This window comes from Bactrocera dorsalis, chromosome 2, assembly GCF_023373825.1.
Source record: "Bactrocera dorsalis isolate Fly_Bdor chromosome 2, ASM2337382v1, whole genome shotgun sequence".
NCBI classification, from domain to species: Eukaryota; Metazoa; Arthropoda; class Insecta; order Diptera; family Tephritidae; genus Bactrocera; species Bactrocera dorsalis.
This window is the reverse complement of record NC_064304.1, coordinates 4055783-4070970: the sequence shown is the minus strand read 5'-3', so window position 1 is coordinate 4070970 and position 15188 is coordinate 4055783. Positions and strand designations below refer to the sequence as shown.

At 36.7% G+C, this 15188-nt stretch overlaps 2 protein-coding genes across 16 annotated transcripts in view; one reads left to right on the top strand and one right to left on the bottom strand.

Moving 5' to 3' along the window:
* The window catches only part of LOC125776569 (putative peptidyl-tRNA hydrolase PTRHD1), a 169047-nt gene that overhangs the window by 115148 nt on the left and 38711 nt on the right, over positions 1-15188 (bottom strand). The window lies entirely within an intron of this gene.
* The window catches only part of LOC105225810 (collagen alpha chain CG42342), a 208451-nt gene that overhangs the window by 156224 nt on the left and 37039 nt on the right, over positions 1-15188 (top strand). For all 15 annotated transcript variants that reach the window (XM_049449487.1, XM_049449493.1, XM_049449494.1 and 12 more), the window contains one exon: positions 89-194. In XM_049449487.1, the coding sequence (XP_049305444.1) occupies positions 89-194 (106 nt within the window). The remainder of the gene's footprint in view (positions 1-88; positions 195-15188) is intronic.

The window sequence follows — 15188 nt, the reverse complement described above, 5'->3', positions numbered from 1 at the left end:
AGTTGAGTATGTTGAGGCATGTGCAACCTGCTGCCAATGTAATTGTCTTAAAAAATGTTTATATTTATTCTCATTGTGTCCTTTGCAGGGTGACAAAGGTGACCGCGGTGATCGAGGTCTTACGACGACCATTAAGGGTGACGAATTTCCCACCGGCATCATTGAGGGGCCACCAGGTCCAGCGGGACCACCTGGTAAGTAGTGTACAACGTATTTGTCGCCTAATCCTAATCAATTGTCCATACAAACTACTTAAACTCACACACGTACACACACACATGTCTACCAACTCATGTGTCTATTAAGTAAGTGATGCCACACTCTCGTAAATAAATAAATAAAGACTACACTAAGTATTTGTTGTTGTTCTTGTTGGCAGCTGAAGCGCTGTACATGTGTACATGTGTCCCTTCTCACAATTGCCGCGCATCAGCCCCTCCTCTCGCAGCAGCGCCGATCGAACGTAATTCACGTGTTGTTTGTTTGTTTTCAAAGGTGTTTGCTGTTGGCATTTGTTGTGCCACACGCTGTTGGTGAGCGCACACAATCACTAAATAGATATTTGTATAAATACACATCGATAAATGCATGCATGTGTGTGTGTGTGTGCTGTGTGGTATTTATTTGTTTTTGTGGTTGGGCACATCTTTAGCTGCCATGCCAACAGCTTCAAAGTGCCTGTCTGCCTGCCTGCCTACCTTTCTGTAAACATTAATAAAAGGCAGGAAAAGTGCAATATCAAAATCATACGCTCACACTTACTGCTCGTCTTTAATGTTGTTGTAATCGTTGTAATAGAGCAAAATGTGTTGGTTGTTTTAATTTATGGCCTGCTGCATGTCGATGCAATGTTAGCAGCGCACAAGAAGCCAGCTGCACGGTGGGTCGAAGTGGCATTACAGCGGAGGAAATTCTAATTTACGAAAACGCGCAATATCGAATGCTTACAAAAAAGTATTAATTAAGTACTTGCCTTACAACTTTTTATAATAATGTAAATATTATTACTCTATCTACATTGTGACAAAAAGTACCCGGAAATTGTAAATAAATGCAAATTATTCCCCACAAGATATAATACACTTAGGTCAACGATTTTTTCGGTCCTCGAAACATTTGTCATAAGCACTTTTTAGGATGGCTTCCGGCTTCTTCAACGAATTTTGTTTTATGTCTTCGATCGACTGAACACGGGATCCACGGAGCGGCAATTTCAGTTTGGGGAACAATAAAACTTCACACGGAAGCAAACCTGATGAATAAGAGAGTTGATCGATGGTATACATTGCAGGTTTGGCTTTAAATTCGGTTAAAATCGTGGTTCCATGCGATGGTGAATTAACATCGTGTAAAATCCATTAATTGCTCTTCCCCAATTCTTGTCGTTTTCGATTGATGTTCTCTCATAATCGTCTCAATACGGTCGAATAGAATTCCTTATTGATCGTCTGTCCCTTCGGAACAAGCTTATAATGCACCAAATCACGATTATCGAAAAAAAACCAAGAGCTTCACCTTGATTTTTAAGTGGCTTTGACTTTCTTTGGTTTCGGCTCGTTTTTCCCCTCCATTCCGATGATTGTCGACTTGTTTGTATGTCAAGCTCATAAATCTATGTCTCATTTATAATGCTCTCCACGAATGTGGGATCGAAATTCGCACGATCGATCATGTCCAAAGTAGTATTTTTACGGTACACTTTTTGAAAAAAATTTCAGCTTCATCGGGATGACTCGAGCACGAACTATTTTCGTATCTAAAATCATCAATTGTCATCTTTTAAACCTTTTCACTAGTTGAAAAATTCGAAGATCGCCAATCTCTCGACCGTCTTTGTTGGCTTTGTACCACTTTTATCTTGAAGAATTCGTCAAAGCCGATGTATTTCTCAAAGAAATCAAATGAAGAAGTAGAAATTTGGGTATTTAAAACCAATTATGAACCTTTAATAATCGACGAAGCTTCATCCCAGCGAATTGCTCCCACAAGATACGAGCATATCTTAAATTTGATCTCACTCTGGTCCAGAAATAACTAATTCGATAATGCAAAAAATACAATATTTGTTTCTACACTCGCCGAAAGGCATAGCGGGATCACGCTTTAAAATCAGGTGTAACTTAAAGTCATGTGGCATTACTATAAAATACCCTTTCGTGACCCAGAGCTGTATTGAAAGTGACAAAATTCCACTTCGTCGTCACCATAAATCCGTACGTGTCTTTTTACGAAGATAAAAGCACGACTTCTTTTAACAAGCATAGAGAGGTATAAATTAAGCAATTTCAAATATTTCATTTAATATTTTTTGTTTTTTAATTTCTGACAGCCAATTAGTTTTAGGCGGTCAAACACTGTTCAATGCTTGGCTCTTCACTCGAATGCATTCGAGCGTTTATTTGTTTTCGTGCTGTTGCCTGGCGTTACACTCAACACACCGTAACTGCAGCCACAACAAAAACAAAACAAATATGTGCACATCAAACACACACGCACACACATGAAGATATCACCATTGATACGGCTGTATCGAGTGGCACAACAAATGCACCGGATCTCTTAGAATTTGTTGTTTGTGCGGCTGGCTTGCTGCTGTGGCACTTAATTGAGTCACTTGAGCGCCGCCCAGGCCAAATTAACTGGGAGTGCATACAATGGGGAAGCACAAGCAGCCGCCGATTAATTGGAGAATTTACTTTCATAGCTGATTTAGTAGGAGCACCAACACAACAACACACACACACATGCAGGCATATGAATAGTTTTTTAGGCGTCTATAAAGATTTGATTATTTTCCAATGACATTTTATTTATTTGCTTTTTTCTTATTTAAAAGTGGATCTTACACATTACAGCGGCGGCGGCGACACGCTGTGCGCTTTCCAAAATCATTCTTCGCCTTTCCCTGAATCTCACCGCGCCACGCATTGTTGTCGCTTGCTGTTGATTTATGAATATCTCTTTGTGTTGGTGTGGATCTGTGCTCACCTTCAGCTTTTGAATTGCGCCACGCACTGTTTTCTTTGGCGCTGAGATGCCTCGAAATTCCACGAAATTTATTAGAACAAAAAAAATTATGGAGAAATAAAATTAAAAAGCATAAATTGAAAGGAAAATTAGCGCAGCCGCCGACACTTGTCCCGCCGCCGCAGCGACAAATGTGCCGAAAATGAATAAGTTCATAATCACACACACAGAGACAATTGAAAATGGAAAGGCACATACAAAAACAATAAACGCTGAATGCTGAACGCTGCATATTCAAGCAGCTTAGAGATGTGTATGAAATTGAATAAATTTGAAAACGCTTTTCGGCACATTAATCATCTCCAAAGGCGGGCGGGATTAGCGCGTGTCACGTCATATTTCTCGCCTCTGCAGCGCGCGAGCGCTACAAATCAACGCGCACAAAATTAATACACCGCCACACATATAATACAATTAATGTTTGTGTGTGTGTGTGTTTGAATGGGGGCCCCACCGCTTCCCGCACTCGCGCGGGCTGCTGCGATCGATCAAACTGGCACTGTATTTCTACTTAATGAAGAGCTGAAAAAAAACACACGAATTCTTAATATTTTTGTTTGCCAAGCGGAAGCGCGGTCTCATATAGCTCCGCATTAAGCGAGCGCATGAACATGTGCATGCTCGCTGGTGCGCTTGTTGGCCTTCAGCTTCAGCTATTTGCTTGTTTGTCGTCGCATTTCGGCGATTGTTTAGCTTATTACCGGCCCCCTTCGGTTTCGCGCGCCCCACGCGGCAGCTCATTTACGCACACACACATCCAAACACACATGTGCATTAACATATGGTCCTAACACTTGTTTATTGGTGTGAAATTCTTTATGTGCCACAGTTCATTTCACACATTTACGACTTGCCACTTGCGCTGCCCTGCGCCACAAATACTAATTTTTGTTTTTCCCCTAGCGTGTTTTTTCGGTCACGTTGGCTTCCTCTTTTAATTATTTTTAACAAATTTTTCACATTGTTATTGTTTATTTTTTTATATTTAGTTAGCCGCAGCTAATACTGGCAGGGCATAAAAGCATAAGAACTGCTTTTATGAAGAACAAAAGGAAATAAATATTTTCTTAATACTGTGCTTGTTAGGCATTTCACACTTAATTGAAATAGAATGAAAATATTATGTGTTTCAAAGTTTATTTGCTTTTTCATTTATTAGCTGAGCGCGCCGCGCTAATTGTTTTGTTGCGTTTGGCGCGTAAATTATGCCGTTTCGTTCGTCACATGCAGTCGCCGCCCCTTTGGCTGGCACCAATCGCCTCTGCCATAAACAATTTAAAGCTTTTAATGACACATTAGAAACGCATTCAAAATAATTTAGTTAAGGCGTTTAATTGGCCCGAAGGCAAGAGGTCGTGCTGATTTCGTTCGTAAGGCCTGCTCTATTGTTTTTGGTAGTGCTGAGTGTGTTAAATTGTAATCTATCATCTGGGATTGAGCAGGATGCACCCTACTTTGCTGGCGAGAATATATTACATTGCTTCCAAAATTTTTTTGTAAACTCAGTACTTATGCTTATTGAAGCTTTCTATAGAAAATGTGAAAAATATGTATGGAATGCATGTATTTTTGGATCACTTTTTTATTTTTTTTAACAATTACATATTTGGATTTCTTGGTGTTATTGAGAAAAGGCAAAGCGAATCTTGACTAAATTGTACTCAATTATTAACAACTAGGTTCTATTTATTAAAAATATGAAATTTATTAGATATACATATACATATGTATACAGATATGTAAGTATGTATAATCTAATATCATCAAATCAAATATTACTCGGACTACCAAAAAGTACATCTTCAAAGTATATACTATGTATGTATGTAGGTTCCTGAGCCCATACAAACATTATGCTTTGGAATTTTCCAATTTTCCATGCACTTACTATAAGCCTTGGCTGGAATTCGGTTCTGATATTTGAAGTGCCATTTGCAAAATTTTTTGACAGTCATACTATGTCATGTCTCTACCAATGATACTTTAATGAATATACATACATACATACATACATACTCAGGATCCTCTTAGTTATTTATGTTGCCAAGCATCTCTACTCGACTCACAAGAGACATATTTTCGATGACTTCACGATATTTACTGAATAATGTGTTTATTATAAAGTAGATTCCACATTTCCGCTAAATTTTTAAAAATTTCGTTGACATGATTTCATTGAAAACACAAAAATTCAAATAAACTCGTTTTTCAATTTTTTTCGATGTGAAAATTCGTTTTGATTTGCGAGTACAGCTGATGTTAGATGCACCAATTCGGGTCAAACTTGATCAGATAAGGTCCAAGATAATAAGACTTACTAGAAACTGTGTAAATTTCGCTTTCTTGTTTCGAACAAAATAAAATAAATGAAGAGCAAACAAGCTCAGTTCTAACTTCTGTCGGAATATATGTAATATATAAAAACTTTAACCCAGTAAAAATCTATCTGACAATTACCCAATCATTAAGGCCACACTAGATAATTCGGAAAACATATGTATTTTACGCCACTCAGAGCTTTAGAAGTCCTTCCGAATTTTAATAGAACATGGTACAAAAGAAGAGGGTGTACTTGGTTTAATACTATAGGAAGGATATTTTAGAAAGGTTGTAGCGGTTGTAGGTAATAAATTTTATTTTAATACATAATTGGGTATGTTAAGTGATCGTAATTACACTATTGGAAATACTACTATGAGTAAAAAATAGTAATTTAAAGTGTTTATTAATTCTCCTAATCTTTGACCTTCCCCTCTAAGTAATGCCCGTTGGCCACAATACACTTATGCCAACGTATTTTCCAATCCTCCTAACAGTTGTTAAAGTTAATTTCCGGTTTGACTTCCTTTTAGACGATCGCTTGAGTTTGCTGAACAGCCAGCAGATATTCCTTGTTGACGGTTTGACCGAATCGGAGGAAGATCGGAAGAAATTCGTTATTCGAAGAAAATTGTCAACATAATTTTGATTTTTATCTGTTTTTTACTTCTGCTCACCTTTGCCACGATATCGTCTGCTTTCGGGGCGTAAGCATAGATCCAATACTCATCGCCGGTAATAATAAATATGTTTCATGACATCCTGGTAGTGTGAAAGCATAGTTTCATAGATGTGAACGCGATGCCTTTTTTTCAAAGAAGTTTGGTGATTATGGAACCAATCGTGCTTTCAATATAAGTATGTGTATTTAGGAAAAAGTTCTCACATATCTATCAAACTAGATTAAGAGTCGGCAAGTATGAACGCACTTCATTTATAGAGTATGCCATAAACTCAATATTTCATGTAGCAGTGTGAAAATATTTAAAGATTGAAGTAATTACTTAAAAGATTAAATATTCTTGCAACATAAAAATAGATAGAGAGAAATGGAAACTAAATACGCGCGGTTTTAAAGTAATTTAACAAATGTTTTCCTATCAAATATGCTCACTCTCATGTACTTAACCTCTTCTACTAGCAGAAAACCGAACTCAGTTTTATTGTGAACATTTTCCTTTGTCAGCACTTAAACGGTCCGTAAATTTGCGCAAAACACAAAAATGCTCCTAAAATTTATTATATTTCCCCCTTAAAACGAACTTCATCGCATCCCTATTGCTGCTCTATTTGTTTTGCCAGCCGGTTTTGTTTGTTTAGTAACTGTCATTGTCATTTAATTTGTTTTCTTTAGGCTGCTTATCTTATCGCAGCCGTAATATATTTACATTTGTCTTAATTCCTTTTTTTCAAATATTTGTTGTAGCAATGAAATCACAACGACACAATACATGTGTTTACTTACCCATACATACATATAGTTAAGTACACAAATAGTGAGTATGGGCTTGAGGTTGCGCAGGCTTTGGCCTCACTACTTTAGTGTTCCTAGCATAATTTGTATAAATTCATATATGAAACATTGAGATTTATCCTTTTTAGTTTAAAGCGTAAAGCTATAAATAATAGATCATAAATTATATATTCCACAGATAATTTTTATATATTTTATGAAATCTCGTTTTTGTTCACTTGAAAAAGCTTTTCTGTGAATCACCCACATTGATAAAAAGATTATCGAGAATACTTTTTATACCTGAATACATATGTACGTATGCTGAGCTTGTCATAAAGCCTGCAACACCCAGACGGAAACAACGGAGACCTTATAAAATATAAAGCTGGCCCGATTTACCCATGTCCATCTGTCTGTCTGACCATCTTTTTATATGCGAACTAGTCCCCAGTTTCGAGATATCGATTTGAAATTTTGCACAAATCCGTTTCTTCCCAACAGCAGGAATCGCCAATAGCGGACCACTATAGCATACAACTGTTATACAAACTGAACAATTAAAATGGAACCTTTTGTATGAACAACTTTTTTTAAATTTGAAAATTATTGCTCAAGGCAACGGTAAAATTTTCGAACAATTTATCGGACCGTTATAGCTTATTATATAATATATATGTATGTACATACATATGTATGTCATACACTCTGTTCGATAAAAATTAAGTTTTTGTACGGAAATTTTTTTATGTGTGTTATATTCTTTTAAAGTAAAAACACAGAAACTTCAAATTTGATGGGGAATGTTTGTTATCATTCCAAAGACCATTCATGGCATTTATTTTCTGAGAGCTTCATCGCTGAAAAGGACTTGGCTGGAAAACGTAGGATCTTCTGGGAACTTTCCAGAGCCATAGAGCCTAGCAATGTCGCTTGGGAAGGTCGAGCGACTTCAGCTCTTCCAAAAGCTATATTTTGTACGCTTTCAATTTACAATATCGACGAAAAAGGTGCCAAGTCGTTCCATACGTCCGTCCAAGTTGCTGCAAACGGTACCGAATTCACTCTCCACGGTCTTCATGTACACCCTCAGCTAAGGCTGCTATATTTTCTTTACTGTGTGCTTATCGAGGTCTATTCGGTCGAATATTGTCCAATAATGAATGCTGGGTCTCAAGATAGGTGATGGTGTTGCGAATATTACGCTCAGAAGGCCGATAATGTTCATTCTTTACAGAACGTGAATTTTCGTAATAAAGTTGAACGATTACTAAACGTAAGTCTCTCCATTATGAAATGCTAAAGAATAGTGAACATTTCATGTTAGGCGTGTTAATGTCACCATTTAGTTTTCCATACAAATAATAACGTTTTTCTAACAATAATACTTGAATTTCCATTTATTTGTCTTCCAACCGACAGACAATACACATTTTCCTATTTTTCCTTTTGGGTGACACAACAACGAGCAAATATTTTTTAAATAAATATTAATGATGCACTCGTTGAGTGACACATTGGCATACATACATACATATATATTTATATTAGGGTCGGTGAGTTACAAAATGCATTAGAAAAAACTTGTTTTCCTAAAAATAATCCAAATTCAACCGTAGCTTGTAGCTTTACATGAAAAAACCGGGTAGACCTTTATTGAAGAGCATTCAATTTCCTACAAAATTCACAGAACAAAAATTTTTTTCAAATAGTTAAAAGCGAGATACAAATTTTTCTATTTGATAATAAGAAAAAACTAGAAAATCATTAGGCGGAGGGCGTTCCCTTTACATTTAAGAGCTCACACTTAGAGAACTAAGTTATGTAAGTTTCATGATTTCCTTCACAAAATTTTACAACTTATATTACTAAACTACTGTTTGAGGAATAAAATTGTTCATACTAAAGGAGGGGCGGATCCAGAAATAGTTTCCCCATTGGCACTGCCAATGATCAAGTTCACCTTTGAGCTTCAAACGTCGCACGAGGTTGTCATTATCCAAAAGGCTTTCGAATCTATCCATTAAGCAGTCAATAACATTTTCCATTTATTTGGTTTTCAAAGCACATACTTATTCTGAAAGCAGTAAACTCAGTTGAAATTCATCCAATGCTTCTCTAGAAAAGCGCGTCATCAAATGTAGGCTGAGTGTATCCAACATAGGCATGTACACTAAGACCCTGTAGTATTCTTCGCAAGTTCTCACGATTCTCGATTTTTCTTCGTCAATTTTCAGTTTTGCCGCCATTTTTTTGCGTTCGAATAAATGGATCGAAAATGTTTCTCAGCGTTTTGTCTTCGATTTCGATGATGATATTTGGGTATTTCTCCCTCTGAATCTGTACTAAATTGTAATAATTTTATTATTTTTAAGTAAATCTCACAATAATACTGACGCTTTAAAGTCAATCGTTAAATAATCTCTATGTAATCCCAGAAAAAGATATGCTAGTATTTTACAAATTCCAGAATGTGAACACAGTATTGTATACCATCAATCTTAAAACATAAGAATCTACAAATATATATTTTTAAACGATATTTACGAATAATGTTCCGAACCAACCAGCAGAAACTTTCTATTCATTAGCTTCTGATAAAAGTATTCCATGAAATGCAGTCGTTGCTCTGATGTTAACACAACAACACTAAAAACCAAGCTAAACATCTAGCAGATCTATAAACGGCATGCATATTATCTATAGAAGGACGCACGAAACTTCGCACATCCAAAAACTGCCCAAAACATGCAAAGGCCAATCCTTTTGTCTGCTGCAATAAAAAGCACCACCACGCCAGCTGGTCACTGCGACTTCAAGGAGCATAAGTTAAGGCACATTTCTGCTCAAGCCAACTGACCCGCCACTCCATTCATTGCTTAATGTGTTAGCGAGGTTATAAACTCTAAATGTCCAATAAATTTTAACTCGACTCGCAACTAAAAAATTCAGATACCCAGCCGTTCTTCACGCACCCATACCAGCGAATACTTGACCAAATTGAATTTCGCAAATCGCCAGTATTTTATGTTTATATTTTATACATTTATTTCGCTCTACACTGCGCTCCTCTCTCTCGGTCGCTCGCTCGCGCTTTCTGCTTTCGTTTAGTCCATTTTATTTGTTAGTTAAGTCACCGCCATGAAAGGAGAAGAGCCATTAAACTATGAAAAGTTCCAACTGGCTTTTGTTAAAAGTCAACCAAATGCCAAATACAGGCTGCGCTCTGCCATTCCAAGGCCACCACATACTCATACAGACCCCAATACCCGACGCCACCTACTTGATTGCGGTGGTCGGGGCCAACCCGAGTGCTATTGTTACGACTCTCGCTATTGCTTAACTATAATTTTCTTGTTTTCCCTCCGAATGTTGTGGCTGCAGCTGCTGTCAACGTATTTGCGTCGGGCTCGCCGGCTTAGCGGGGTTGTCGTTTGTCGGACCCCCGTTGCCTGGTGTTGCCGCTGCTGGCGCTGGCTGAAATGATCAACTGGGGAATCGTAAAAGTAATGAAAAATTGTTGTGGTCGAGTGATGCCATTCAAAATGGCAACAAATTTTATCCATTTCCTCGTTTCCTCGTTTTTTGCACCAGCGATTTTTATTTGTTGTCCTTCTCATCGTCAACCATTGTTTGGGCATTAGACGAGCGGGTCGGTGGCAGGCGCCCCGCTGCTGCTGCTGCTGCTCTACTCGGGCTCGGTTCGTTGCCTATCGAAAGTTTATTAAGTTTCTAAATTGCGCTGGCAATGGAAATATTATGGCATATTACATGGTCATAGAGATTTTTGATAAGTGATGATAAGCCGCATTGTTCGCGCATTGTCGTGTGCAATCCATTTTACATAAGTTCACTTCATTTATTTATAACTTTTATTTGATCACTTTTATGCGACTTTAATTTATTCAAATGGCGTGTCATCGGTTCAAAATTGTGGCAATTGAACGCAAATTTATGGCTGAACTGCCGCCACAAAAATGTGGTGATGGTCACATGCGCGCAAATTGCGTTTGTATGTGTTTAACGGTGTTCGGCTGTGGAAAATCTTAACTGTGAAATCTATATGAATGATTTTGGAATATAAAATGGGTTTAATAACGGTGTTGAATGGTTAATTTAACATTATTTTCAAACCACAGAGATGTGCTGGAAACTTTATCAGACAATTGTTAACGATTAATATTACAAAATATCAGTATATATTAATATATTATATTGTAATTGCTTTAAAAGACGCAACCGGTTATCAAAAACAATTTTTTTAATACTAATGAATATACATACATACTTAAAGAAGGATCCATTTCGAGGTTCCCTACTTTTTTAAAGAAAAAAAAACACAGAAATTTCAAATTTAATGAGAAAAGTTTATTATCATTCGAAAGAACATATTTCGGAATTTTTAAAGATTATCCCTTTCAAATACTGACAGCGGCTTCATCTCAGATGGTCCAACCGTTGAGTTCAAGTTTTGACGACTCTTCGAATGGCACGCCTGATGTTTTGATCTAAGGCTTGAATTGAAGTGGGATTGTCCGCATAGACATTAGTGTGATATCACAGTGTGACGAACTTGGTGGCTAATCGACCGACCTAAAACGTGAAATTATCTGCTCACGGAAGTGTTCGCTCAATAAATCCATTGATTGAAACGATGTGTGGGAAGTGGCGATACAAGATATCGTCGAGATCACGAACAGCAATTTCAGGCATGTAATAGTCTATTATCATGGCGCGATAACGATCACCATTGACAGCTCTCACCGGCATCATTTGTGAAAAATATGGACCGATGATTCCTCCCAAAAAACACACCAAACCGTGTTTTTTTCTAGATGAAATGGCAGTTCCTGAATCTCTTCAGGTGGCTTTTCGTACCCATTGAGGCGGAAATGCGTCTCATTGCTGAACAAAATTTGGCCCACAGAGCGAAGCGATGACATTTAAGAGGTTGAGCGTCTTTAGTTTTTACATAAGCTGTGTTTTTTGCACTTTCAATATAAGAACTCGACGTAAAATGCACAAAGTTGCTCCATATATTAGTCCGAGTTGCATTCAACGGCGTCGAATGGACTCTCCACAGTATTCATGTAGACTCAGCTTTGGCTACTATATTTTCTTGAAAGCTGGATCTCAAGTTTGGTGATGGTATTGCGTATAGTACGCTCAGTAGGAAAATTATGTTCTCAAAATAGAAGATATTCTTCGTACAATGACCAATGATGAAAAAAGAATCTATAAAGAGAATCTAGTAAAATATTTATAAAAGTATCAACTGTATGAACAAAAAGACTCTCAATCGATCTTGACAAAAATTTTGGAAAATTAATCAAAATAAGAATTAAAACATTTGAATCAATCGTTCTAAGGTTCGACCAGAAGTTTACAAAGCAACCCTCGTAATATTATTGCACAACCCTGAAACATATGCGAAATTTTCCTGTTAAATCAATTATACGATTATACGCCTGTCTGGCTATTTATTCCACCAATTTCATCAGAAAGCTTGAATTAATTATTCTGCAAGCGCTCGCTGTTTAGTTAATTTCGATTTGCGTAATAAAAGCCATTTCCCTGATTTAGCGCTGTTGTTTCGGTGTGGCTGTTGCATGGGAAGCGTCAAATTTAAATACGCATTGAAAGCGATTTGACAGAGTCGGTGTGAAATTTCTCTTTTCCAAATTTAATTATACTCGCCTGCATATTGTGTGTGAAACCGCGCTCAAAATATATATACACAGACGGATATATAGCGATTATATTACATGAATGGAACATTAGAGCAGATCGACTAATACTGAAGCAAATTCACACAAATATAATATTACATTCGTCATTTCGTTCATCAAACAGAAGTTGACGACAATACTTGGAGGGGACAGACTTTAAAAGAGATTCTGAAAAAGTATCTGAAACAATTCCGCTGATAAGTGAACCTGCGTGAAACCTTAAACTTTAACGGATCCACTAAGCAGTCCATACTTCGCGAATTTCAGACAATAAATCCGCTAAGAACTCCAAACATTCCAAATAGCGGTTCCAAAAATATCAATGCAAGAATTATACAACAGCTCTGGTGACCCTGTCTAAAGCACCCTCCTTATATTTCGAGTTTGCCAGGTGATGAAAAAGCGTCTGTTTTTAGCGCATTGTGTCGCTCAAATTGAATTTCAGCGCATTTCCATAGGCGTCACTTCAGTTTCAATATACCGTACATATTCACACATATATATACATGTGTATGTATGTGTGCGTGTAAGGGTTTGCATTTGGATGGGTTGTGTCAGTTGTCATTTGCTGCGCGTAGATTTGAGGGCTCATCAATGACAACTGCAGCGTCGGGGCTACCGACATCAACAAAAACACCACACTTTCATTGACGCCAAGTGTTGATTAACTTTTTCAACCGTATTGCCGTTATTTTCATGTAAAATATTTAGCAATAGTTTAACGTTTTTTGTACACACGCGCTTTTTGGACGCCAAATTCAATTACAAACCACACAACTGGGAAATTAAACACGTGTATGCGTTCAATTTTAAAGCTAGCTCAAGCCACAAGTTGTTTTGCAATTAATTGACGGGTGACACACTCATAATTATTGAGCACTATTGTTGTTTGTTGTTGTTATGGGTGTGTCTGTGATTTGTTTGCTGAAATTTTGTTTCAACTACTTTTTGTGAGAGAGGAATGCGGAAAGGTTCAAGCGCCATATTTTTGTGGAAGAGTTACAGATGATGGGTGAAAGCAACACTTCCAGTCTTAAGGGGTTATATATAGTTAGAAAGGCGAAAAAAAGCGAAATGTCCAGTATTTTTTTATTCAAAAATTTAATTTAAATAAAAAAAAATAAGTTGAAGTTTGAATAGAAATACGAAAAGACTTTTTCGACTACTCAATTTATGTACACTAAGAAAATAAAATTTAAAATATCGATTTATTTTCGAAAATAAAATTTTGAAACAAATAGAAAACGGTTCGACAATAAACCACAAATAACGGAATCTAGAAAATCAAATATGTATGCCCTCATTAAAATAAATAATAAAAAAACCTTAAGCCAAAAATGATTTGAACGCTATTAAAGTAAGACTTATACCGACCTCGAATTGCGAATTTACGGTATTGCACCCAATCTCCCTGCATTCCGTTACCAATTAGAGACATGTAGCTACACTGAGCGAAATAGCTCTTTGGACATTGAGCAAATGGGTTTTAGTTTATCATAAAACTATCAATGTAAATTATTCTTAACCTTAAAATAAGCTAAGAAAACAAAGCGTTCGAATAGAAAATGTTTAAGAATTTAGTTCAGCTGTTTATTGTTGAAATTTTAACTTTTTGAAGATCGTAGAAGAAAATGGTCATATGGGACAAAACTAATATAAAATTCAGTGTTAAGGAACCAACACCTAATAGCGTGTATGCTACGTTTTTATTTTGACGAATATTATCGTGGCATCAAATTAGACACTGAGGTCGATTTTTGCTCATTTTTTTAATTGCCGTTTCGAGCTGCAATAGGATGTCTAATTGGCGTCCACCTTCGTAAATTTACTTGCTAAGAATGCTGCAGAGAATCTCCATTGTATCAAGATTTGGACTAATCGCAGGCCACTTCAGCAGAGGTACATGTTTCGAGGCGAAAAAATCAAATGTCCGCTAAGCGCTGCGGCTTGGACCCTTGTCCTGTTGAAACGTCTTACACTGAGTGAAAAATTTTATAAAATATTATCCAATATTTAACTTAATTTTCTACGTTCATTATTATAAAAAATAAAACGTATTGGCGTCTTGCTAAGAACATGTGATTATCTGCAAATTCGAGTCGAGTCGTTTTATGACGTGGCGTAGCTTTGGATTCGTCAGTCGCTTTTGATATTTAAATTTGACTCGAGATTGACACCTTATATCAATCTTAGGTTTAGAGTCAGCTCTTCTAATATTTCCGTGTAAGTCAGAATTTTTCAAAAAGTCTTGCATGACTTGTTTAATACGCTTGACTTTTAGCGCTATTTTCGAACTGATACTCCAGATTCGCTGTATGCCAGAATATTGACGCGTTCCTAGTCGACAACTGCGTTCGTCTTGGCATAATTTCCTATCAATTACTCTACCAGCAAGCAAGTTATTTATTTCATATAAATCAGAACTTTTCAAACTATCTTTATATATTAAAAAAATGTTTATTTTGTCTAAAAATTTCACGCATTTACTAAAACGGGTAATAAAGTGTGCACCGGCGCGCTTGTCCCTTACAACTATTTCCTCTTTGAAACTCAATTTTTAATAAATGCACAAATATAATGGTACTTTAAGCAAGAGACAAAATAATTTTAAAGCCGAATGTAGATTCATGCGTATTATAGCCAAACTCAAGAAAATATCA